The sequence below is a fragment of the Microtus pennsylvanicus genome, chromosome 4, assembly GCF_037038515.1.
Source record: "Microtus pennsylvanicus isolate mMicPen1 chromosome 4, mMicPen1.hap1, whole genome shotgun sequence".
NCBI classification, from domain to species: domain Eukaryota; kingdom Metazoa; phylum Chordata; class Mammalia; order Rodentia; family Cricetidae; genus Microtus; species Microtus pennsylvanicus.
In genome coordinates this window covers 117,256,334-117,284,249 of record NC_134582.1, presented here as the reverse complement: position 1 = coordinate 117,284,249, position 27,916 = coordinate 117,256,334, and the positions used below count along the sequence as shown (strand labels likewise).

Genomic DNA, 27,916 nt, shown 5'->3' with positions numbered 1-27,916 from the left:
CATCTCATAACAGTTGATCAAATTGGGGAAAAAGGTAAAAATTTGGAGATGGCAAAGTGGTGTAAGGAAGGGAGTAGCCCCCATTTTATAGGTCGGAAACTGGTTATTCAGGGAGCTCTCTCGCTCTCTCTCGCTCTCGCTCTCTCTCTCTCTCTCTCTCTCTCTCTCTCTCTCTCTGTGTGTGTGTGTGTGTGTGTGTGTGTGTGTGTGTGTGTGTGTGTGTGTACTCATGCCATGGTAGACTTGTGGAGGTCAGAGTTCAACATCAGGTGACAGTCCTAACCTTCCCTCTTGTTGGAAACAGGGTCTCTTGTGTTTGTCACTGCTAGCTAGCTGTCCCCCAAGCTCCCAGGGCCTCTCTGGTCCTGTTTCACTGTAGGAGTGCTGGGATTGCCAACACAGGCGACAGTACCTAACTTTACATCAGTTCTGGGGATTCTAACTCAGGTCCTCAAGCAGTTTACCCACTGAGCCAGCCCTCTGACACCTCGAAGAGAGTGTTTTCACGTGGCCATTCTGTCAGTGTGGCCTCCACACTCTCTGCTCTTGCTCTTGCCCTGCAGTGAGAGTCTTTAGAGGACGTGATGATAACCGAAGGTGTTTTACAAAATGCCTCTGGCGATCTTGATGGAGCTGTTAGAATTCCTTCTGTTGGTCACTAGCAGAAGCTCACTTCCACAGTCCTATAAATCACTCCATAAAAGTTATTTACTTCTCAGGTTTTATAGCCCCAAAGACCTGCAGTTGTGTGTCCCGTAAATAGACCAGAAAAGAGAGAAATAATTTGGGGCTACTCCTTTGGTTCCTCTATGAAACCTCAGAGTTGGGAGATTTGCCTCTGAGCCAGGGAAAGTGCTGAATGTGAGCAGAAGTTCTGCTGCCTGCTTCCTCCCATCTATCCTGCAGCTCCCGGGAGAGGGGGAAGCTTTACAATTTCCAGTATGACTTCCCCCTCCCTTCCTTTGCTTTTATGGATTTGTGACATTATTCTTAGATATAAGAGTCAGGAAGTATAGATTTTATATGGATATCTAAAATCATATATATATAAATATATTATATATAATAAAATAGAAGCAGAAGTGTCTAGGGAGATGAAGGGCACTAATGGGAGAGAGAGAGAGTGATGAGAACAGAGAGGTAGAGGATGAAGTGAAAATATTTCAAATATACAATATATGCTTATATTAAAACGTTCTTTGTATGAGCCAGCCGATAAAGAGCAGAGCCATAAAATTCTGTCTCCTGGGCCAGGCTTGGCCACTGTACTCAGGAACTCATAGCTGTTTCAGTGGCCTGCACAGGGCCTACAAGAGTGGGCCCATCAATAGCCCATCAAAGATGTGGGAGGGACTTAAGTGGGCTGGGCCCTCCCTGGGAAATAATGGCAATATGTGGCTACTTGGGGCTGGGAAGCCATTGTTTTCAGTGGTACCCACTGGTGAGTGTACATGCTCCAGTGGCTACCCATCTGGCCCTGATTACATTCAGTGGGTCACAAAAAAGCCAAAAACAAAACAAAAGGACATAAAAGTGGGACAATGAAACCTTGTCAGAAAAAGTGAGGTTGGTGGGGGTCAAATGGGGATAAGAAAGGGTAAAGAAATTAATGCGATTGCAATGTATTTTATATATATATATATATATTTATATATATATATATATATACATATATATGAAACTGTCAACGGAACATTTTTAAATTTCCTTGTGTAATACAATACCATGTAGGATGAACATATACAAAGATTTTAAGATTTAGAGATTCAGGACATGCCTATAAACACGTGCCCCTAAATCCGGGTCCCTGGAATGAGATCAGAGACAAACCAGATCCCAAGCAATGGTCATGGACACAGCTCAGAGCTCCTTCTCAAGGCTGCAATCAATGTAGTAGCCTCAGAGTGGAGCTGGTCATTCTGAGCACCCACTTCTGATAAGGTGTCCAACCTTAAACAGGGTAACCTAGAAAAGAGACACTCCCCCTCAGACACCACTTCATCAGCCTCTGAAATGTGATCGTGGAGGGGACGTGTTCTGAACCTGACCCTGTGCCAGGTCACCAGCCTTCACACGTCTGTGCCCTGAGAGGCCTAAACATCAGCCCCGTAGCTACATTCTGCTTTCTGCCTTGTTCCTGAGGCACGAGTTGTACACAAACCACACGTTCTTGAGTGTTCCAAACTACTGGACCTTGTCCAGCTACAGGGTTGACCTCCACTGAGGTATGAGACTTCGAAAGGCAATTGTCCCCACTATGCTCAACCGTGTGCTAAGTAAAACAAAGGGCAGAATCCAGCAGGACTTAGAGAGAGAGAAGTACATTTGGGGTAGGAAGTGAAGGAATGACGTCGTCTGAATTCCACAACTCACATGAATCCTGAAAGCTGAAGGAAAGAAAAAGCCAATGTTTGTAGCCCTTGCATATGCCCAGGTGTCTCCATAACACCCTGTATACCAGTAACTTTTTTCATTGCTGCAGCAAAAGAGCTGACAGGAGGCAATACAAGAAAGGAAGGGTCTGCTGTGGCTTATAGTTCCAGAGCCTATAACATACAGTGCACCATGGCAGAAACGCATAGGGACTGATGATGGCTGGTCATGCGTCCATGATCAGGAAGCAGAGAGTGAACAGGAGATGGGGCAAGCTGTGAATTCTCAATGCCTGTCCCTGTCCCTAGAGACCCACTTCCTCCAGGGAGGCTCCACCTCCTAAATGCTCCACAACTTCCCCACCCAGCACTCCCTAGGGAGTGAGCTTACAAACACAAGAGTCTATGAGTACCATATATTCATGCTACACTTGGGGCCACCTCTCCCCCTGAATATACAGATGTGTCTGCAAGACAGAGCCCAAGCTAGGGGTCCTTCCTGGGCCCTCCGGGCCTTCTGTGCACCTCCTCACTGGACACTTCCATCTCAGTGAAGATACAGCTGTCATTCCGAAGGGCAAGGACCTGTGGCAGAATCTCCAGGGTTAGAATTTGGATTGTTATTGCACACGGGACTAAGAGCCCAACCTCTGTCCCTTTAAAGCACCTGAGGTGGCCCAGCTTCTCTTCCAGAGACAAGTTTGATTATGACTGTCTCTCCTTTATCTCTAGTATCAATATTTCCACAAAATCCTGCTACAAAAGAAAAAAAAAATCTTTACTTCTCATCAGGTCAACAGTCATTGGGGCAGAACACAAGAGTGACCATGTTGCTCCCAGTCTCAAGATATCAGAATGACGTCTGTCAGTCTGGGACCCGACCTTTGCGTGGCTATGATGATATAGACTGAGAGCAATGTAAAGGGAGGGTCTATCTATTTTGTGCATGGCTTCAGAGATTTCAGTCCCTTGTGCCCAGGGTGGCATAATAGGATAGAGAAACTTTCGCCCTAGTGGGCTGGGAAGCAGAGAAAAGGAAATTATCCACACTCCACCTTCTTTCTTTGTCAGCGCCTTCTGTTCCGTGGAGGTTCCCAGCCCAAGGGATGGTGCTGTCTCATCCAGAATGAAAGTTCCCCAACAGTTGGTCCTCTCTGGAAACAGATTTATAAATATACCTGGAAGCACATCTCACAAATCTTCTTAGGTGATTTTAAATATAGTCAGGCTGACAATAAAGACTAGTCATCACCCTGCCATAAGCACCAAGGCTGGTGGCTCCAGGAAGGTTGATATGTTCCCTGCAGTGGCGTCCTTGAAGCCTAAGCTGTTCTGACCACCCTCTGTGTCCCCTAGGCTTGGACACCAAACAGGCGCAGGTCATCGTCCTGTCCTCTGGGACCAAGTGCATCAGCGGTGAGCACATCAGTGACCAGGGGCTCGTTGTCAACGACTGCCACGCTGAAATTGTGGCCAGGCGGGCATTTCTTCACTTCCTCTACACTCAGCTGGAGCTGCACTTGAGGTAAAGGGGCCCCTGGCATGGGCAGGACTGACACACCTTAGCTAGTGAGGAGGCAGGCGACGAGGCAGTTCAAAATGTGCCATGCACTTGGCAGATGCCATACATAGTAAGTGACAAGGCACCACTTTGTTTATTCAGACTTGGAGCGCCCTTTGGATACTGCACAGACACGGAAGTGTTCAGTTGCCTGATTTGGCATTACACCCAACATCTCACTCCGGGAAGCATGCTGCTTGCCTCCAGGTCACCACACAGGTGCCCACAGGCATGGCACACAGGAAGACATCTTGCCATGGCTCATTCCACTTGGTGATTTTTTTCAACTAAAACACTCAGGCAGCCACGATAACATCCCTCAAAAAAGCAATTTTCTTTATGAAACTCAGATATCCACAGTCATCCCTGGATCTTACATATCTTCAGTAAGCTATTTATTCAACCCGCTCCTCAAATGACAAATGTCAATGGGACAAGACAGCAATACAGTTCTAGGAGACACCTGCGGATTGCAGGGAATTTCTTGGAAAAAAAAATGCAACCACCAAAAAGGAGAGGACAAAACAGGGAAAGACAGAGAAAAGAAGGTGAAGGACAGAGAAAGGGAGGAAAGAAGAGAGAGGGAGGGGAGGGAAAGCGGAAGAAAAGGACGAAACTGACTTGGCTGTCTCTCAGGAAATAGAAGTCATTGCTCTCTGAAACGGCAATTCCGTCGATTGAGTTGAAAGACTGTTTGGTATAATGTGCGATAACTTGAATCGATTAGCTTGCTCCCTGGGAAGAACTTTCATTTCGGCCATGGAAAGGTGCCAGGTTGACACTGACACTTCTGCTCCATTCTGACAAAATTGTGTCCACTTCAAGCAGGGCTCACAGGTCAGCAATTTCTACAAAGGGAAGAGGGTCCCCTCTGCAGCCTGGTCAGTTTGGGTTTGAGAATTTCTCAACCAGCGTAGCTTCCTAGACAGTTCAGAATTATTCATGTCTAGCTAGGGCCATCTCTCACGGGCCAGGCTCATAAATGGGCCGTCATTTTATTTCCTGTCCCAAGTCCTAATCTCAGGGTCAGGCTGTTTTCATTGTGTGAGCCAAAGGTAAATGACTCTTAGAAAATACATGATAGCCATCTTGATAGAGGTATTCGATACTTTGTAGTTTTTGTCCTAAGAAGTCAAGTCACCTTGTCCTGGTGGCCTCAGATCCCCACATCCCCACATTACCAAATACGTGGGGATTATTATCCATTCCCTAGACTTTTAGATTTCAAGTCAGGAGATGTGAGTAAAGTCGTGTACCCTTGTGTGTGCATGTGTGTGCAGGTGGAGATCAGAGACAATCCCCAGATGTCATTTCTCAGAAGCCATCTACCTTGTTTGTTCTGAGACAGGACATCTCACTGACCTGAAACTCCCAAAACAGGGTAATCTGATTGGCCAGTGAGGGATGAGAATCAGCTCTGTCTCCACCTCCCTGGCAGTGGGATCAAAGGAGCATGCCAGCAAGCCCGTATGTTTTTAAACATAGGTTCTCGGAAATAAACTTGCATCTTCATGCCTGCCAACCAAGCCATCTCCTAAGCCTGCCATATATGTTTTAACGATGATTTTCTGGAATGAACCGGTGCTAAGAAATGTGGTCAATTTGATGGACCCCCATGGCAGCCATCAGGAAATAGCAGGCTGTCATATGAGCTGGAATCTCTCTGGAAGACACAATAAACCCCAGCAGAAGCACAGGTAGATTTGTTCATGTGACACTCCATACACATTCCTGAAGCAAGCCAGTCACAGTGGTTTAATTGCCGTGGGTCTCCTTGACAGAATGCTCTTTCTTTGCATCTTCCAGCTGCCCTTTCTTATCGTTTGAAACAGGGTTCCTTGAATTCACTAATAATGGCCTCTCAGAGGGGCTTTAGTGAGTGGCTCATTCACATGAACCTGTTAGCAAGTACAGAAGTCACACAAAGGGAAAAAGGGCCCAATAGATGCCAAGCAGACTCGAATAAAGGCAATACCTTAATACACTCAATTAATTTTTATCTGAGCCTCTGAGCAGCGCATAGCAGCATGATATATTGCCACATCAGTTCCAGGAGGCCTGGTGAGGGGTCAACTGGGATAGACAAGAGCTGGAAATCTCTCAATATGTGAGAAAGGATTTCTACTGAAAACCCAACAACTCAGTTGGAAACGTTCTCCAGTCCCCCCACCTCGGGTATGTGTTGCAGAAGACAATCCAGTCAACTTTGCCCGGGTTTTGATGCATTTTAGGCACCTCACAGTTATCTGGAAAAGTCTAAGATGGTCACACCCATCCCTGTCTGCAGGAGGGTACCAAAAATGGCTGCCAAGGGCCTCAAGAACAAGTGAGCTTTCCCTCCATGGGTCTGGCTCTGCACTGAGGAACCAAGACTGGATACAGTTGCTCACAGGACTGCAGAAGAAGAGCCACACATGATGGAGGAGTCTGCTTGGGCACAAGAAAGGAGGCAGTAACACCTGAGCTTGGAGGAGTCTCAAGGATTTCTGGGGACACAATGTCCATTCTGCTGCCTAGGAGATCTCAAGGCCCTGCGATGCAAAATCATCACCAACAAGGCAGAACTTATACAAACAGCAAGAATGGCAGAAAGCAGACTACAGGGGCTTGCAGAAGGGTCTGGAAGAAAAAACACAGCTCAGTTTTTCAGTGCCCAATGTGGTATCATTCCTCCTTGGGGAGGCAGGGCTGCTCAAAATGTGGGGTTAAAGGCTGTGAAGAAGGTTTTCGTGAAGCAAGAAGATATAAAGCTCCAAGATTAGGAGGTATGGGTTTGTTCTAGATCTACCCAGAATGATTTATAAAAAGCCAATTCTGCACTGTTTGCTGTTTCCACCTAGTTTGTTGGCACTCAAGCTCAGACACTGCTTAAAATCCTTTTTCCCTTCATTGCACACCCTAGCGCCCACTTAGGCTGTGTTAGTCAGTAGTGTCTCGGGACACCTCGTGAATGGTGACTTGCAGGCACAGAGGACTGTGGTTTTGTAATAGTAGATACTGGCTTGTAAAAGATAGATCTCAAATGGTTGGAGAGATAGTTCAGTTTGTAAAGTGATTCTCACACAGAATGAAGACCAAAGTATGACAGTAAGAATTCATGCCTAAAAAGAAGAGGGGAAAAAAGCCGGGGCACAGTGGCACGTGCTTATAATCCCAGAGTTGAGAAGGTGGAGACAGGCAGCCCCTGAGGCTCACTAGCCAACCTAGCCTACACTATGAGTTCCAAACCAAGACTCAATGTCAAAAAAAAAATTGGTGGATGATACTTGAGGACCTGAGGAATAACACCTGAAGCTGTCTTCTGACCTACACATACACACACACGAGAGAGAGAGAGAGAGAGAGAGAGAGAGAGAGAGAGAGAGAGAGAGAGAGAGAGAGAGAGAGAGAGAGGAGTGCTAAAGTGTGACTGCTCAGGGAGGATGGAGAGGGAAACATTACTGCTGGTTGTGTCTGTTCCCAGGTAGTTTCACTGAGGCCTGTTTCCCAAAGTGTTCATGTAAGGGGCAAACAACATATGAGCGTAGAGAAGGAAAAAGCTGGGGAACTGCTAACCCCACAAAACAAGACAAAAGCAAGCACCTATCAGAACATCTTCATTTGTTTTGTTGTAAGTGACCTACATCCTCTTTGTGTCCATAGCAAGCATCGAGAGGACTCCGAGAGATCAATATTCGTTCGTTTAAAGGAAGGAGGCTACAGGCTTCGAGAAAACATCCTCTTCCATCTCTATGTGAGCACGTCCCCCTGCGGAGATGCCAGACTCAACTCTCCCTATGAAATCACCACAGATTGTAAGAAACCACAAGTTTGCCTCTTGTCAATAAACAATGCCAGGCCACCTTGGCCAAGGCATCTTGTGTGTAGTGTGGATGGATGGATGGATGGATGGATGGATGGATGGATGGATGGATGGATGGAAGTGAATCATTGCTACAATTAGCTAGATACCTCCAAAACCTCAGTCTGAATTGCTCCGACCATTGGCAGAAAAGTAGTTTGGGGTCTAAAATTAGCTATATAATTACCATAGCACTCTGCTTTGTTTTAGTAGGTCAGACAATCCCTGTATCCCAGGCTGGAAAATGGAACCAAAGAGAAAGCAAATGAGGATTACATGGGGTGAAAGCAAACTCAAACTAGCTCTTTTTGCCTTCATTTGCAACTTGGATGAAAAAGAAACTCAACTTTTGCAACATAGCCAGGGGCCAAAGTGTAGTGTCCATTAACTTTAAAATTCCATTACTAAACCCTTCTCTAGGACCCACAGTGCCAGTCCCCTCCCTCACCACTGTGCATTCCCAGGAGGGAGGACAAAAGTGGGTGTCCACAACGTCTTTGGTGTCATTGGTGCCACTGTGTCTTGACAATAAAAGAGAAAAATCAAGGACTCTTACCTTCTCACTTAAATTATGCTAGATTCTATTATTGTAACATGCATACATCTTTTACTTATTTATGTGTATACCATGCACACACTCACAGTCTTCCAAACTCTTTTTCTGTTTTCATTCTTTCCTTATTTATTTTTTGATTTGTACATATGTGTGATGTGTGTGCATGTGTGTACGCACGCACACACACACGCACGGACACATGTGTGACACGGTGCACCTGTGGAGGTCAGAAGACAACCTCAGCATCCATCCTCACCCTCCACTTTATTAGACAGATTTTTTTCTTTGTTGCTTGTGGCTGTACACAACAGGCTCACTGGCCCCTGAGTTCAGGGGATTCTCCTGTCTCGGCTTCCCATCTCACTTATAGGAGTACTGGGATTGCAGATGTTCAACACTGCACCCAGCTTTACATGATTCTAAAGGTGTGAGCTCAGGTCTTCAGGTCTTCAAGCTTGTACAGAAAGTGCCCATCTCACAGACATATGCACTGATATGGGAGTCCTCTCTGTATGCTGTGATTACCATTTATGAATAAAGAAAACTGCCTTGGCCTGATAGGGTAGATTAGAGGTAGGTGGGGAAAACTAAACTGAATGCTGGAAGAAAGGAGGGGGAGTTAGAAAGAAGCCATGGAGCCCTGCCAGAGACAGACGCCAGAACTTTAGCTGGTAAGCCACAGCCTAGTAGTGATACACAGATTACTAGAAATAGATTAAATTAAGATGTAAGAGTTAGCCAATAAGAAGCTAGAGCTAATGGGTCAAGCAGTGATTTAAAGAATATAGTTTCTGTGTGATTATTTCCATTCTGGGCATCCGGAGTGAACAGGTGGCCTCCTACACACACACACACACACACACACACACACACACTTTCTCTAAAAGTCTTAGGGAAGGAAGTGTTGTGATCTGTGATCTCCCATGGTTTATTCTATTCCCATTGCCCTTGGGCCAAAGCTGTGTCTACTATCATGTTGGCTAGGCACCACCACCCCCCTCACCCTGCTGGGGCAGTGCTTGTAGTTTCTCAGGTGGTGTGTTCCCTTTTCTGATTCTCACTCCAGCCTGGCTCTCCCATTTACTTTCTAAAGCATGTGAAATATAGGGAATCTCTGCCAAACTCTTTCTTAAAGGGAGAGCAATGGAGTTGACAAAAATGAAAAAGAACTTTTTTGAGTAATTATCCAATTTGAGAGGTAGACAAATGGGCTAAACATATATGGATTTAAAGACCTACTGCATTCCAGTGTCTTCTTTGTCTTTGTGAGCATCCTCTACGCAAGCCTGGCACACAGCAGGAATTTGATAAATGTTCTTCCTTTCCTGGCTTTGGAGACTGGATCATAAATGTAACCTCATCTACAAGGAGAAAAGAGGGTTAGAAACAACCCTTAATAACCACGGAGTGTGATGTGTTTCCACTGGGGATTTCCTCTGAGCACAGGACACATTTGATGGTTTGATAACTTCCTGAGACTCAGATCTCTTTCATATACTATATTGCTTTTTGCATAAAGTATTTTATGTTTTATTTAGCTCAAATGAACCCCAGAAAAAGTTAACTGTGTTTATATAGAAATGCACATACAACTGTTTAGTTTCACTGTCTGTGCTGGAAGAGCTTTCTAGGCTCTTTTGTATGTCTGGTCATTTGTATGTCTCTGTGATAAAACACCTGACCAAGGCAACCTAAACGAAGAGGCTTTGTTTGGGGTCATGTTTGCAGAAGTGTCAGACCATCATGACAAGGAAGGCATGGTATGTTCACATCATGGTTACCAGGAAGCAACAGGCAGAGGTAAAACAGAAGGCAAGCTATAACCCCAAGGATACATCTCCAGTGGCTTCCTTCCTCCAAAGACTCCAACTCCTATTTCTCACCACTCCCAATGATATCATGGTGTTTCAGATCCATTAAGAATTACTCCAGTAGTCGGGTCAGAGCCCTCATGAGCTAATGGTCTCTGGAGATATCTTCATAGATCCCAAAGTATGTTCCACTAACCTAGATGCTCCGTAATGTAATCAAGTTGACTATTAAAACTTGGGTGGGTAAGAAAGTGGAAAGACTTGGGAGGCGTTAAAAGGGAGTTGAATGTGATCAAGGCATATTGTCCAAAATTCTCAAAGAACTAATAAAAACTGAGAAAAAAATTAATCAGTACACCATGCGTTGGCCAGTCATGATGATGCATATTGGTAAAATATGCTGAATAGGCGAAAGCAGGTGGGTCATGAGTTTGAGGCCAGTCTGGGCCACACCTTGGGCTGGAAAAATGATTCAGTGCTTGTGGTACAAGCATGAGGGTCTCAGTTTGAATCCCTAGAACGCTTGTGAAAAAAGGAAGCCAGGAGCATCTGTAAACCCTGGATTTTTGATGCTGAGGCATACACACACTTGGGCTCATACACACACACACACACACACACACACATGCGCGCGCGCGCGCGCGCGCACAAGTATGCATGCTTGGAGGGAGGGAAGGAGGGGGGAAAGAGGGAAGGAAAAGGGGGTAGGGAGAGAGAGGGAAAGAGAAAGATTAAAAAGGTAAGGAAAGAAGGATCTGGTTCATTTTCTTAATAATATCCATCAAGGTAGATCTACATGATACTAACGTCTCTAGATATCAGTGAAATTTGGTCCATTTCCCAATAGCTCTTTGAAACATTTGGAGTTAGTTCTAATTTATTCAGCTCCCTCCTTGGCCTCTGTAGCCCCAGCAGGAGTTAGGAGAGGGCTAAGTGAGGACCACAAAAATGTCGACCCTGCCTGAGGCCTCGGTCCCCTGTGGGGACCATTCTGGCTCATTGGGTTTCCCGTGTCTCTGTACATCAAGCACCAAGTGTGGCTTCTCAGCCTTCGGTTCCAACTTGCAATGTCAGTGGTTTAGAAAAGCAAACAAATGCATTCTCAGAGGCCCCCTGAGGTTCGCTTCCACACACAGATGTCTTTTATTTCATGGCGCTTTTAAGAAGTGGCAGGTGCTGGTAGGAGGAGAAAAATGAAGCCTTTTCCTCACAGTATTGCTATGGATAAGGCAGGCAAGGCAAGATGCTAGACCTGCATACCGCTGATTTAAGCGGGTGTCTTCCGGCCCACCGGGGAGCACAGAGAAGGTAGGCACTTGCTGTCTTGCAAAGTGGACTCATCAGCTAAAAGCCATGCATCATTTTCCCCTCATCGCTCCAAAAGGGCAAGAAAAGCCAACTGCGTGCTGTCCTCTGAAGGAGCCTTCAGAGAGACTGCTGGGCATCCCCCACACCTCCTGAGGAAGGCAGCCACTCTCAGGAGCAGCTTTCTCAATTTCCACCTGAGAGACATTGCTACAGCTCTCCCCGCTGTCCCTCATACACTGATTTTGTTTTTATTGCTCCCCTTTACGGAGGGCTGGACTGCTGGATAATGGAATTCGAGTGATCAGGTCTTTGCTTTTAGGGGCTTCTTCCAGGGCCAGCAAAGGACCAAAGACAATAGTGACAATTGGCCAAAGGCAGGCTCGCAGAGAGCCTCTGGGAAAACTCCTGTGAGCTCTCCTAGAGGTCCACAAGCTGGCACCACCCACTCCCTACAAGTTAATTTGCAGAAACTCCAACTTCGCTATACCAGAAACTCAGGGACTCAGGGGCCGTGTTCCTAAATGAAACACTGGGAGCCCTCTTTCCTAGCCCTGACTGCCAGTGTGGTGTTGTTAGGCACAGAAGTGGAAGAGCACAGACACACTCAGCCAGCTCCACTGAGATCTTCATCTGGACATTCCAGAGCAAAGGAAGCTCCTGGGCAGGATTCTGCCTTCCGAGCTTCTGTCTCTGCCAGGCACAGAGCACTGACACAGCTGATCACTGAAGCTCTTTGTCACTTTACTCCCACTCTGTCACGAGGTCTAAGACAGCTGCTGGGCAGCTCCTGGTGGAGTCCGCAGTGTGCTGACCTTCATCAGCTCGCAGCTGTGGCAGGATCATTCATCCTCTCCCTCTCACATGCGTACGCATATGTATGTCGTGTATATAAACATGTGCACCTGAGCTCACGTGTATATAACACAGAACACATACATGCATAAGGCCATGTGACCACATGTGATTTATCAGAGTCTACAAGCACAACGACAACATGACTCTAAGTCCAAGAGACCTAACTGTGTGACATAAATTGTTCTCCTTCCTTTTAATCAGTGTAGAAACACAGAGCAGAACAGCCTAAGGAAGAAAAAGATTACAGTTTTAGGTTTTGGAGTCTGTTGTGTTTGTTTGTTTATTGTAGTTTTGTTTGCCTTGGTTTTTTTTTTCCTTAAGACAGGCTCTCATAAATCCCAGGCTAACTTCTAATTTGCTATGTAGCCAAAGGTGTCCTCAAACTCTCAATCCTCTGTCTATTTCTCCTCATCTGCTGGGGTTGTGTGAGTGTACACCACACCCAGTTAATGTGGTGCTGGAATCTGGCTCAAAGATTCACTCATGCGGGGCAAGAACTCTAAAACAGAACCATATCCCCAACACTTTCCAGAGTTTTGAGAGATGATTTCTAACACGTTTTAAACTAAAACAGAGTTACAGATGTCCCCTATTCCCTTTTATCACTCCAGGACCCATGTCCCTTACTTCTAATCCATCCTTACATTTTCAAATTGAGAGCCTCTTTCTTGATTATTATAGAGATGATAAATAGATGATAGACAAATGTATAAATACTTTCTGCTGAGATTGTTTTTGCACAAATATAGAAATAAAACCAACTGAGTCCATTTTGTTGTTTATGTGTTTATGATTTTCAGGGCTGGCCACTTTGTATTGGATGACCAGCTGGTGGCGGGGCTCATCCCTGGGAGAGGCTCATTTTTCTTTTGCATATATTATTTGTCTAAGGGTGAGAGCCCATGATGTCTGACCCTTCCACGTTATCATGTCTATTGATATTGTCATTGTTTAGGTCTTGCTTATGCACCCATTTCTAGAAGAGACGTCTCACAGCAGACTTCCTGGTATTGAGACTCTTACAATCTGTCTGCAATCTCTTCTGTTATGTCCCCTGAGACATAGGTATAGAAGCTGTGCTGGCTGCAGATGTACTCACTGAGTCTAGGGCACACATGACCCATTCTCTGTATTGTATCTTGTGGTTTTCTCTAATGGTCTCCATTTGCTGCATAGAGAATCTTCTTTGGTGAGGAGTGATAGTTACACCCATCTGTGGGTATAAGGATAATATCTAGAATTCAGTTGGCAATTATGCTGGTCTAGCAAAGTGGAAGTAGTAGAGTCTTTTCTAAGGTACATGATCTCACTATTCCCAGGGCTCGGTTTCTAGTAACGGGCATGATTTCCCTCCTGCTGAGTGAGCCTTTAATCTACTTAGCCATTGGTTACCACCAACATATGAATGCCACTATTTCACCTGTATGGATATCTTGCCATGCTTATCACTGTTGTCCATAGGTGTCACAGGTATGTAGGCTACTAGTTGCTTCCCTCCCTCGGCAACTTATATAGTACTTTCTAGTGCTGTGGAAGCTAGAGCATAAGATGAAGGCATTATTGTTTGATATAACTCAAGTTATCCAAGTCCTGCATCCTATGTGTGTAATGTCTTCATCAACAGGTGCTTACCTTCAACCTGTGAGACGCAAACAAGGGCAACAGCAATAGCTGCGTTGTCTCAGGGGTCACTCGTGCATAACTAGAAGACCCCTGAGAACACAGCCTGATTTAGAATTTCTAGGAGGTCATGTCCAACTCCCCAATAGGTCAGAGTAACTTCCTTCTCCCAGAGACCTTTCCAACTCATAGCCAGGAGGTTTCCTGAGTCCCTAGAGCACTATAGGTCAAACTCTAGGTGATCAACCCAGCTCCCTGCAGGGTTCCCAAATCCCAAGGAAAAGACAAGGGCGCTGGTGATATCAACAAGTCCTGATTTCTTGGGATGTCTGTAAATTTTCTGTTTCTCTGTTTAACCCCAGAATTTATATAGATCAAAATCTTTAAGTACAGAATCAATAACAATATTTAGAGAGATACATTGTCTACAAGCTTGGGAGCACACTGGGTTCAGTTGCTTCCAATCCAATCATGGTTTACCTATGGGGTTACCTAAGAAATTTTTCAAATTTGGGTTCCTGTTGCTTTTTCTTTGGCCAAGATTCTGTTGCAACAGAGGAGAATCACAACATCAGTCACTGGCTTAGAACTACCTTAAATCACATTCTGACAAGCCAGGTCATTTGTTTCTGGCTTAGTAGAGAGGCCTGCAAGGAGAAGACAGTGTGGCAGAGTCTCTGCCAAGGCCACACAGTGCTCTGTGCAGAACACGTGGCTCTCAGCATGGTCTGCTCCATGCAGCAGAAGGGGGAAAGCTGCCTCAGCAGCAGTCTCTGCAAGCCAGAGCCGCTTGTTCCTCTCAGGAAACTCAAAACTGCTCACTCCTGTGATTCCCTCTGGTTCTAGGCCAAGGTCCACTGAGGTGGAGCCAAATGCCTGAAAGTTACTTCTAGATAGGAAACCTTCGTCAGAGGCTTAGCTGCACAGATTTTCTCCCATCATGTGGGCTATTCCTCCACTCACTAGACAGTTTCCTTGGCTGTACAGAAGACATCTATTTCCATGAGGTCCCATTTGTTGGCTGTTGGTCTTATTCCATGAGCAGCCAGGGTTCTAGTTGGAAAGTTCTTGACTATGCCTATATCTTGGTGTATTTTTACTTACTTTTTTCTCTTACCATTTCAGAGAGTCAGGTCTTCTCTGGCAGCCTTTGACTCATTTAGTTTGATGTTTATGCATGGTGAAAGATACTTTTATTCTTCTACATGTCCTCTCTCAGTTATGGTTACTGAAGCTAACATGGCCACATAAAACCATGCATGTATTTATTAAATGAAATTGTCTAGGAGAATAAAAGGAACTAATGAGAGTGAGGAGGCAGGAAAGGGGGTGCCAGGGAGGAATAGGGTGAGGGAATATACTCAACATATTATACATACTGGTAAGAAACTTTTTAAATAATAATGATGGGTTGTATTAAAGATCCTAAATGTTAGAGACGAATATCACGACGCACACACCTCCCCATGGCTGAGCAACGTCTGTCTTCCTCTCAAATCATCAGTGGCCTCTTTATGAATCCCCTTTCATTAATTAACCTGGCAAACTCAATCCTTCCATCATTTCCAATGATTTAGCATATTAAATTCTATAATAAATCTTCCACAAGATGTCATAAAATAACAGGATTATATAAGATAGATATCTACGGCGTTGTGCTAGGTGCATAATGCAGTCAACTTAAGTCAGTCACATTCATTGTGTTAAAGGGCAAGGCACAAAACTGAGCCACAATCCCACAGACAGTCAGGGACCTAAAACATGGATCCTTAAATTCCTATCTTCAGATGTTCTACTGGACACAGGAACGTGTTACATAGGATCATGTTCACGCATTGCAGAGCAATACATTTTCATAGTTTCATAATGCAAATAAAACAAAGATCATCTACATAACCACATGGTGACTATTTGAGATTTTATTAGAGTAAATAACAGGCTACTTCACCAATACACTTTCTAAAATGTTCTAATTGAAGACAACTTGAATTTTTAATTTAGTATTTAAAAATCCTTTCTTCCTTTCTTATACCTTTGTGGGGGGTTGGGAGTTTTTGCTTGTTAAATTGCTTTCTTTCTAATTTTTAACTTTGATCTCTAAACACATGCACACACAGGGACACACACACACACACCATTGGAGCAGGCATAATGTTTAATTAGTTATGTTTCACCACCCCTTTTGAGCCTCTCATAAAAAAATAAATATTCACCTGACGAGTTTCTAAAGCATATTACTACTCTATTTTCTTACTATCAATCCAAAAAAGTTAATAAACACAGTAACAATGAGGCTGGTGGTCTCTGGGTATAAGAATCAGAGTGCAGTGGTCTAATGGACTTGGAACTGTCTGTGGATACATGACAGGCAGGATTTTAAAGTTCCACATCTTCATTGTCTCAAGGACACGTTCAACCTACTGCAGATTATTTAAAGTCAATCTCCCGCAGTTGCTGGCTAGATTGGCATTTCATTATACTTGAAGTGTCATCTTCAACTCCCTCCTACCTCTAGCAATTAGCCAAGAAAGATCCAGAGCCAGGGGGAAAGGTTTGTAGGAGCTCACCAGCTCTTCAGTTCACCCTGGGACTACGCAGACTCACCAGGGAACACACTAGAAAAGGCAAAGAAAACACACGTGGGAGCATCTCCCACACCTGGCTCTTGAGGCAAAATTAATCTAACCTAAAACTTTGAGTTGACTCCTAGGAAATACTGTAACTCTGTCCAGGCTTTTTCATTGCTTGACATTAAGGGATGGTAAAAATTTAGAAGGCTTTTAAACTATAATAGGCAACTTTCAAGGCCTGGAAAATGTTGCGTAGTGTCTTTGGAGAATATAGGGATAGCAAGTACCATACCTCCTGAAATCTGCCTCCCAGGCAGGATAGTAAAGTCCCTTACCTTTAGACAACACTATAGTTGTTATATAGAAGCTGTCAGTATTGTTATCTGCCCCATTCCCAATGCTATCTGCCATAGAAAGTTAATATTGGGAAGGACCCCATGTGAATTGTGTAAAAGTCCAGGGTTAAACCCAAGTCATCTCAAGTATTTTTGAGTTACATGAACTATATTTATCATTTACAGTTTTATTATCAGTATTATTGTCATATTTATCATCACTGTCATCATCATCTCCATAGTCACCATTATCATCACCACCACCATATCCACACTACCAGTAGCAGCACCCCCGCCATCATCATTCCCATACCACCTCATCTAATGATGAGGTCACCGTTAATACCTCCACAGTCACCATCATCTTCACTATCACCATCAGCATCTTTCCAGCATGTAGTGTTGTTTAAGTTTGCTTAATGCAACATCCAGGCTCTGTTTCTCTCCTTGCTTTGTCTTTCCATGGATGGCACAGGGACAAATCTCATCACTTATTAAACTGGCCCCAGTGGAAAAGCTGTCTGGAGTCACTCAAAAGTTTATCTTCCCTAAGCTTTGAAATTTCTTTCAGTCCAAGAGATATCCTATAAATGTGTATGAAGGAACATCAGCTCATAGGGTCAGTGTGAAGTACCCTGGAAACAATCACTGTTATCTCTGCAGGAGAGTTGTCCACAACTGGCTATGCTCTGTCCAGTATGTCGATGCGAATCAATGAGGGCGAAACTACATCTATGTAGCCTTCAAGTCTTAAAACACTTTTTAAATTTTTTAATAATTACTCATGCTACTGTGTGTAGAATTTGTACATGAAGCAGTTAGTTGGGCATTTGTCTAATACCATATTATCTAAACTCGATGTACAGAATTTTTTAAGGAAAGAAAGAAAAGCAAATATAAGAAGCGTCTCTTGTTCATGCTGGTTCAACAGGTAACTGTGGACCGTACACTGTAATGTGTATGGGTGTATATGTGTCAAGTAGGGTCTGGGAAGAAGGGAAAGCTCAGGGCGGACTTGTAAGAGACATATGCACACCAACCTCAGGAAGTTTGTCATTTGCAGGCAAAGAAAATACCTCCCTCATCTCAGCCCTTGGTAGTCAGTACTTAAGAAGAACTGCTCCAAGTTGTGTGTGTGTGTATGTGTGTCCATTACTGCACAACACAGTGACTTTTGTATGACATTTTCCACATTTATATCATTGTAGTTTGCTCATATCCACTCTCATCCTCCCTTCCCATTCTCCCATCCTACTGGTCCCCTTCCCTCTAATAATTCCCCTCTTCTTCCTAATCTGAATTTCCTCATAAGAGAGAAACATTCAATATTTGACTCTCTTCCCACCACCACCCCTTCTTGTTCCCCCACATAGCCACCTTCTACTTTCAGGAGCTATATAAATTTTTCAGATCTGAATTCTGCATGTAAGAGGAAACACATGATATTTGTTGTGAATATGGCTCGTTTTATTTAACACAGTTGTCCCAGTTTAACTTCCTACTGAGGTGGAAAAAAAAAACACCCTGACAAAAGCAACTTTAAGGCAGAAAAGGGTTGTTCAACTTACAGCCGCTGATTCCAGTCCTTCAGTGCAGGGAAATTTGGGGAGGAGCTTGAAGCAGCCAGTCACGTTCACAATCAGAACAGAGAGATGATGACTATACATATGCTTGCCTTTTAATTGATGCCAGAACCAGTCATTATTGATTATCATAGTGATGACCTCCAGTTCCATCTACTTTCCTGAACAGTAAAGATTTCTTTCTTCCTCATGGCTGCAGAAACTGCCACTGTGTGTCTTTTCTACTTTGTCTTCATTTGTTCCTGGGCCAGTAGCTATCTGGGCTATCCCAGCCTTTTCAGACCTGCTGGCTTTCCTAACCCTTACAGCCTAGCGGCTAAGCACCATCGACAGCACTGTTTTAAGAAGAAGTAACCATGTCACAATGGTTTTAAGTAGCTTTCCCACAGTCACACAGCAAGTTAGTGACACCGGGATAAAAATCTAGACCAGCGTGAGAGGCAAACCCAACCCAACACCTGCTTCTGGTGACCTAAAAGCTAGGCATGGCTTTACAATTGTCAGTGGCTGGGGAACAAGTGGAGAGGCATTTCTAAACCAAGCCTCCTTGACTACAAGTAATTATCCCTTCTGTATGACTGCCTGTAATTTGTAAGCATTTCTCTAGAATGCATACCAGGCACATTGGTCTATGCCTTTCTTTCTCACAATTAACCCTCCGGGTTGTATCCATGTTCACCTTCAGCTGGGAAGTATTCTTCCGGTTTTGTTATTTCTAGAAAAAGTTTACGTAAAACTGGTATTGTGATATCCTTAACCGTTTGGTAAAGTTTATTTTAAACAAATCGGAAAAGCTCAAAGGGAAAATATAATATCCTTGGGTATTATGGGGACCGTTCAGGACTCCCTGCAGAGGATGCTCTGATCCCTTATCAAATCACTATGGTGTTTGCACGTAACCTATGCACATCCTCCCATAAGCCCTAAATCACTGCTGGGTTACTTATAATACCTAATACAATGCAGATATGATAAAAATGACTGCTGCACTATATTGCTTAGGGAATAATAAAGAGAGAAAAGACAGATGCAATCTTTGGACCAAATGTCTTTGAACCTCAGTTGGTTGAATCCACAGCTACAGAACCTGTGGATAGGGTGATCTGACTGTAATTTACAACTTACAAAAATCACACATTTCAATTCTGAATTCCAAACAATGAGGACCCTAAGAGAGATATACATAGATCTAATCGACATGGGAAATAGAAAAAGACAAGACCTCCTGAGTAAATTGAGAGCATGGAGACCTTGGGAGAGGGTTGGAGGGGAGGGGAGAAGCAGGGAGGGGAGCAGAGAAAAATGTAGAGCTCAATAAAAATCAATAAAATTTTTAAAAAATGATGTCCAAAATTTCAGTGTTAGATGCATTATTTGACAAATCAGCCCAGTGATAGCTTTGTGCATCAAAGAAGGGTAAATGGGGACCATGTAGCCCCACAGAGTCTCTGAGACATCTGCTCTGTGGTCTTCACAGGGTAGTCGGCCAATCCCAGGCTGAAATCTGCATCCCAGATCTTAACCATTTCACTGTTGAAGCGAGTAAACTCCACCCCGCCTTCACGTCTCAGACTCGCCCCTGTGCCCCAGCTGCTTGATTTTGTCACACTTTCAACCCTTATGTCTCTGGACCAGTGTCCCTGCCACCTTTCACAGTCACTTCTTCTTTCCCAGGGAACAGCAGCAAACACATCGTCAGGAAGTTCCGAGGCCACCTGCGCACCAAGATTGAGTCTGGGGAAGGGACAGTCCCTGTCCGAGGTCCCACTGCAGTCCAGACGTGGGATGGCATCCTCCTGGGAGAGCAGCTAGTCACCATGTCCTGCACAGACAAGATTGCCAGGTAAGAGCCCAGTTAGCTGTACTGTTTTAAAAACCAGCTATGGACCTCAAGGAGGACAGCAAAGAGAGGTCTCAAGCAGGTCTTAGTATTGAACCCACTCCGAGAAACACGGTGCTTGTCATCAAGGACTCAGGCGTGCGTGTTCACATGTATATGCATGTTGTGTAAGCCCACACATACGGGGGCATTGGAAAACCAGAAGTCAATGCTCAGTGCTTTCCTCGGTCATTCTCCACCTTGTATTTTGAGGAGGAGTCTGTCGCTGAACCTGGAGTTCACCCTTGGGCTAGCTGACCAGTGAGTCCCAGGAATTTGCCTATCTCTGACTCCGCAGCACAGGGTTTATGAGCACACGCCACCCCAACAAGCCTTTTATGTGGGTCTGAGGTGTCAAACCCAGACCCTTCCATGTAAGCAGCAAGAAATTTACCAATTAAGCTATGGCCCGAGTCCCTGCCCTTCCATATTTTTCTTTTTTTTTTCTTTTAGATGTAATAGCTTTTTTTTATTTTATTACTTTTTAAAAAAATATCAATCCAAATTCCCACTGCTTAGCATCTTAGCTGGGGTCATCCTTGTGGATTCCTGGGAAGTTTTTTAGAGCCAGGCTTCTTGCTGACCCCATAATGGCTCCCTCAATCAAGCTATCTCTTTCCTTGCTTTCATATCTGTCCTTCCTCCATCTCAACTATCCCATTCCCTCAAGGTCTCCTCAACCCTCCCCTTCTCCCCTTCCTTCTACCTCCCCGCCCCCATGCTCCCAAATTTTGTCAGTAATAAGGTGAACCCAAAGAAAAACATATATAGATCCACCTGGAAATTGGAGAGACAAAATCCCCCTCCATGTTTTTCATTGCACCGGCTTGGGGGAAAAGCACATCCCTAGCAGTTTCAGGTGACCACGGCAAGGTCAAAAATCTCTGACCCAAGGATTAATTTTTCTTCTGTTGCAATGTTCAGTTGTAATAATTGCTTTTATGAGGAAGAAAAAAAAGGGCTAAGATCTGCCATCTCTGGATGCTGTGATCACTGTCAGGGAATGCGACCGAGTGTAAAACAAAGAGAGTTTTTCTCTGACGCACCTTTTACTTTGCACTAAAGGTGTTTCAAGAGCCTTCACAGGCTACTCTCAGAGAGGAGCAGCCTCAGCATCCAGGTGCACAGAAGGAATTTGCAGGAAGGGCATCTCAGCATCCTTCACAGACTCCTGCTACTTGAGAAAGGCCTGCACTAGGAGTGTGTCCCACTCTCCTTAGCCTCATTGTGATGCCCAAGATCCATTGCCTGCACACCTCAATTCCAATGCCCAAAGATACCACCCATTGCAGGAACAGTTCCATAAAACATGTTCAAAAATACTTACAAGTTATGCATTGAGATGAGGAGTCCTAGCAGCTTGAACCTGCCTGAAAAAGTTGTAAAGCCCCAAGCTACCGGAACCATAGCATAGGAAGATTAGAAAGGAGAATGGGAGTGGGCTAGAGAGACAGGTTGGTGGGCAAGCACTCTTGCTGCAAAATTATGAGTACTGAAGTTCTGATTCCGGTGCCCACAAAAAAAGCTAGGAGTCCTGCAAAGGCCTGTACCTCCAACTCCAAAGGATCTTACATCTTCTTCTGGCCCCTACGGAAGCACAGACATGTGTAACCATACATACACAAATATATACACACACACACACACACAAACTCAAGCATGTAAATAAACAAACAAATAAATCTTTAAAACTGAGTGAATCAGAAACTCTTTTGGAAGCCATGATAAATAAATTGATACATAGTTTATAACATAAGGGGGGGGACTGAGCATCCTAGGCTAATGTGGTCTCTAAGCAAGCATACACCCAAAAATTCCAACAGTTTTGATGCCCCTAAAATGTCCTACATGGATGCATTTGCAGCTGCAGCTAGTTCAGAAATGAGAATCTTAGTCTTGAAAGGGATGAATGGAGAAGGGATGGGAAGGTTAAAGGGAAAATAAAGGCCAAGGGCCCAAGGAGAGCTGGGTATATCACATAAAACAGCAAGCGTCTTACACACAAAGTCCTGCCACCAATATAGGATCTAGAGTATAAGACAAGCTGCCCCCCACAATCCCAAGAGATCCCCAGTAAATTAAAGTCCCAGGAGGCACAAGCTGTGTGTCCCAGTACCAGTATAAGACTTGAGTGTCTTATATGCTCAACAAAGGTACATGAACCAACTAAGCTATGTTAAGTTCTGTACCCTGAAGGACTCTCTTGAGCATCTTTCACTCCACCAAAGCCAGGGGTGCTGAGGGTTCCGTTCCGCTCGCATTTCAAGGTGGGGACATCAAACAGTGTATGGAAGCACAAAGTGTCACCCCAAAGTCCGGAAGTCAGCATCCAGGTCTCCTTCTTGACCCTATCCTGTGAGGATTCTGGGGCTACAGAGCTGAGAAAACATGAGCCTCTATCAACAGTGATTCCAAATTCTCGTGGGAAATTACCAAGTAGCTATAGAAAAAAGAGCACCATTTAGGCCCTGGCTTTGATTGGCCCTGGCTTGGTAGAACAAGGAGAGGGCTAAATGACCGTAAATCAAAGCTCTGATTTCTGTATCACAGGGAACAACCTATAGTCTTCAAACAGCCCATCTTTGAAAAGAAAATGTATTCCTCTTTACAATATTTTCATCTCTTCTTGGAGTGAAAGGGAGAAAAAAATGCAGCAATTTTCACTTTAACAAAAATTCTCTTGATACCCTCAGACAATGTTAGTTTTCTAAGTTAATTCTATGGCTCTCCAGCAAAATAAAGAAAATTAATGCAACAGAAATGAAATCTTGTCTCTGGGATCTTAAACATCAATAGACGCTAAATTAAACGGGCTACAAAACCCACCTTATATTGGTTGCCAGCAAGTCTATCGATGATAATGCTCAAAAGACAGGCTTTATCTTTTTAATAAAATCCCCTTGGAAAAAAAGCAGAAGTTAATGTTACATCATCTCGAGGGATAATCAAATGATGTCCTGGATGGGAAAATACTCTAGACTGTTTCTCTTGGTATTTTTTGTTGGAACTGGTGGTGGTGGTGGCGGCGGCGGTAAATTAGGATTTGTTTGTTTGTTTATTTGGCTTGGCATGGATTTTAGGGTTGGTTTTTTTTTGGGTTTTTTGTTTTGTTTTGTTTTGTTTTTTTTGAGACAGATCTTCTTTGTCAACCCTGGCTGTCTCTGAAACCCTGACTGGTCTTGAATTCAGGGACTCACCTGCCTTGGCGTCCTGGGAGCTGCACCACCACAGCTTTCTCTTGGTGGTTTTGAAACAGGGCCACATGGTGTAGCACAAGCTGAGCCAGAACTCACTGTGAAACTCAAACTGGCATCGCTTGCAGTGATCCTTCTGTCTCAGCCTCCTGGGTGCATGTGTGACCACACTTCACTTCTAGCCTTTTATTTTAAGAAGGCAATTGCTAGGGGAAACAGTAATGTCTCTGCTCCAGCTGGCCACAGAGAGACCACTCCCTGAACTAGCTCAAGAACCAATCCCCTGGCACCAGGTGGGTTCACACCATCCACCACTTAAGTCCTCTTTGCCAGATGTGGTGACGGTAGGAGGAGACAGGACAGAACAGAGGGGTATGATGGAGGCCAGAACTTAGAGATGCCCTTGCATCTTGTTGTGACCCCTCAAGGGCACCTCCCAGTTTCCTTCTTCTGAGCTTCACTTTCTCTTCTGCCTCCCTTACTTTCTTTTGTTCTCTCAGTCTCTTCTCTTCTTCTGTCTTTCTTGTTGTCTCTGTCCGTTGTCTATCTATCCCTGTATCTTCCTGTCCAGCCCCCCTCTCTGTTTCTTCCTCTGTCTTTCTATTTCTCAGTCTGTCACTCTCCATGTCTCTCTCCCTTTGTCTTAGGATCTTCCTGCCTTTCTCCTATTCTTGCCCTCCATCCCTCCATCCTTTCCTCCCTCCTCCCTCCTCCTTCCATCTCATTGCTGCTCACACACACTCTTCAACCAAAGAGCTCTGAGCTCACACTAACTGCTCAGTTCCATCTCCTCTCATCACCTAGTGTGCTATCACTTCCCTGTCCTGCAGGGAATGCTGGGAAGTTGCAGCCCTGCCCTCCTTCTATCCCATGCCATCACACACCCTGTCTCCTGCCCTGAAATGGCAGGGATACGGTACCTAATGCTGTTTGCTTGAGTTTGAGCTTGACCTTCATGGGATCATTGATGCCACTTGATTTGCATGGTGTCTGTCACAGTGAGATGCACATGATGGCTCTTGATAAACAGTGCTTATTGGTAATGATGAGGACAGGGTAAAGATGACCACAACAGTGGCAGAGATAATACAGTCACTCTAAACAGTTCTGGCTGGACCAGGCTGGAGCAATTGGCAGAGGAACCACTTCCTTTGGCATGGAAGTCCTTGTACCTCCTCCACAGCCAGACCCTGAGCATAACATAGGAACGTGAGTGCTCACACATGAGCTATTTTAGAGCAGAGGCACATTTGCCATTTTTGAGCAGGAACATATGTTATGATAATGGTTCAAGACCATAAGCATCTGCAGTGTGCATTATTTGTACGAAGGCTTCACAAAGAGACAGTCTGATAACGGATTGTTCATTTGTTTTCTAGCCTGTACAAAAACAAAATCTCAACCTAGGGCTTAAATACTGCTCAGAGCAGAGGACCTTCACACACAGGTGCATACAAAACTTGCTAACTGAATGGATTACTGACACTCAGTGCTCGGGAAAGTGAGGCTATGCGCATGCAAAAACACAGGAAACATAGTCTATAAAATACTGTGAGGATACACTGGGCTGCACAGCCTGTAACACATGATATACTGCACCCAATATCTCATCACGTTGGAACCAGCTGCACTTGGGGATTTATTATTAAATTTTTCAAGCAGTTTTGAAAGTCAGATGTTAAATACAGTCATTATTAAAAATGAAAATATACACACTTGCAGCTAAATTTATACTAAAAGTAGTAAACACTTCAAGTTTGCCACTTCAGAATCATCTGACCAATATGTGTGGTTTTGGAATTATTTACAGCTACTATGTCCACATAAGGGAATACTACAAACATCTTTATAAAGTCATGAGCTGCTGCCCAAACCAGTGTACCTCCTAAGTCTGTGCTCAGTGACCTCAGACTGGCAGCTCAAAACTGGTCGGGTCATAGCATTCGCACCAAGGGAACTAGAATAAGCTACAAGTGTACTGCTTTTTAAGGGAGGGAGCTAACTGCTGCCAGTATAGTAAGACCACCAAGTGTAGAGAGATTCTAGAAATAACTTATGTGAGACTGGCTGTGCATTTATTGTCTGTTTTAAGGAATCTTCATTCTTCCTTAGAATTCATCCCTAAATAGGGTGTGTGTGTGTGTGTGTGTGTGTGTGTGTGTGTGTGTGCTAGCACGCACGCATATGCGCACATGTATTTGCAAGGGCTCATATACATGTGAAACCTTCACTGTGGAAATCAGAAGTTGGCATCAGATGTCTTCCTCAATTACTTCTCCACATTTTTTTTTTTATCACCAAGCCTGGAATTCCCTGATTCAGCTAAACTGACCAGCCAGGATCCTTCTGCCTCTGCCATCCCCCAGTGCTGGTGTTACAGGCACACACCACCCTATATGCTTTTGTTTTTAATGTGGCTTCAGGTCTTCATGTGTGTGCACAGGTGTGCATTCAACGGCAAGCACACATGTGGGTGTGTGAACATGAAGAGTAGAGGCCAAGGTCCAGAATATTCTTCAATCATTCCCCACCTTAGTTTTCAAGTCGGTGTCTCTCACTGATCCTGGAGCTCACCAATTCAGCTCAGCTGGGGAGGCAGTGAGCCAGGGAGCTGCCGCCATAGTCTAGAACTGCAGACAGGTGCCCTGCAACCAGCTTTTTATGCAACTTGGGGTCTAAACTCAGGTCCTTGTGTTTGCATCAGAAGCACTTTTGCCAACTGAGCCATCTCCCCGACACTTGGAAACTAATATTTTAGGCGACTGTAATCTTCTCGCTGAAGGCAAGAAGTTATTTGTGCTGCCCATAGATCTTACAGAGGTGTTAAATATCAACTAAACCTACTGGGTTTTCTTTTCAAGAAAATCAGTCTTACCCCACATGATGCTTCCATACATACAGCTTCCATTTATTAAGAGAGATCTATGTGGTAGATTTATGTAGTAGATCTCTCTTAATAAATGTAGTTCTGCTTGAGCACTATAAAAAAATGAGTCCAGGTGACTTCTTTCTCACCCTTTATTTCTTGGGACTTCTGCATGTTAAGATGAGCAATAATAATAATAATAATATGGTGTTTCTAATTAAGGTGGAGGAAACACATCCACTAGAAAAATCTGTGGTTCTCTTTGAAAATTCCCTGAAATATTAAAGAAAAATGGACTGGAGCCTGATATATTCAAGGATCCGAACAATTAGCACAGCTGTATCATTCCCCCACGTGCAGATCAAAAATATTACCTGGGCTCCCTGCTTATGATCAATGGCACCTACAGGACAGTATTGCTAGGTAATAACAGCCATTCTTTTAGGTACAGAATTTTATGAGTAAAAATTGATTTCATTTTACAGGGTTAGTGGTATGATCAGTTTACAGGACAACAAGAAAATGATACAGAAAGCTTGAAATTTCTGTCATGCTTTATCATAAACTATAAAATAACAGTGCACAAAACACCTTTAGTTACCTGTCAGCTAATGTTCAAAAGCATTCTTCCTTCTGTCTAGAGTTCGAGGCTTTCACTGGAACTCCATCCTTCCTTTGGTCTGCACAAGGACAGTTCATCTCCAAGGCAGACAATAGTGACTGTAACTGTGGACCATCCTGACAGTTCTAATTCCTTACCAAGGGATGAGACCCTCATTGGAACATCAACCAAACCCCTTGAAGTTCCATTTCATGATTCTTTTCCATGAGACCTTGTGCTCCTCTAGGAAGCATCCAATGAGTGGAGTTCTCTGTTATAAAAGAGTCAGTTCGTATTTAGGAGGGGGGACTCTTACCCATTATCCTTTATCCATTGTACTTTTCTTCACATGTAGGTACATAGAGCATCTGTGTGTGTGCACGCACGCATGCATGCACACACACACATACACATTGACCCATGTAGAAACACTCATATAGACATATACACATAAAAAGTAAAAAGAAATCCAAACAAAAAACTCTTAGTTAAAACCCTGATGCTAAACATTCTGGACAGAAAGGCTAACTCACAAGTTCTAAGTGGGTAGAAATAACTACCCCTTGTGAGTGTCAGGCTTTCACAGAAAACAGAACTAAATCTCTGGCCTAAGTATCCCTATAATCCCATCACTTGGAAGACTGAGCCAAGAGGATCCCAAGATCAAGGCCAGCTTGAGCTATATAGGGAGACCCTATCCCATAGAATCAATGGCTAGAATTATAGTTCAGTGCTACAGCACTTTCCTGATACTCGGGCTTTGGGTTCCATCCCCAGCATTGTAATAATAACAATAATAATAACAATATTAATAATAATTTTTAAAATCCCCCAGGTCAAGAGTATGATCCAATCAAGAAAGTGTCTCTAAGAGGTGAGGCAGGAGGACTAACATAAGTTTGGAAAAGCCTAAGCTATCTAGGGAGTTCAAAGCCAACCTGGAGTACACAGTGAGACTCTGTCT

The 27,916-nt window shown here is 44.1% G+C and overlaps 1 protein-coding gene across 1 annotated transcript in view; it reads left to right on the top strand.

Moving 5' to 3' along the window:
- The window catches only part of Adarb2 (adenosine deaminase RNA specific B2 (inactive)), a 545,357-nt gene that overhangs the window by 482,359 nt on the left and 35,082 nt on the right, over window positions 1-27,916 (top strand). Inside the window, exons 5-7 of the mRNA XM_075970268.1 lie at window positions 3,729-3,897; window positions 7,576-7,727; window positions 20,087-20,255. Of these exons, the coding sequence (XP_075826383.1) occupies window positions 3,729-3,897; window positions 7,576-7,727; window positions 20,087-20,255 (490 nt within the window). The remainder of the gene's footprint in view (window positions 1-3,728; window positions 3,898-7,575; window positions 7,728-20,086; window positions 20,256-27,916) is intronic.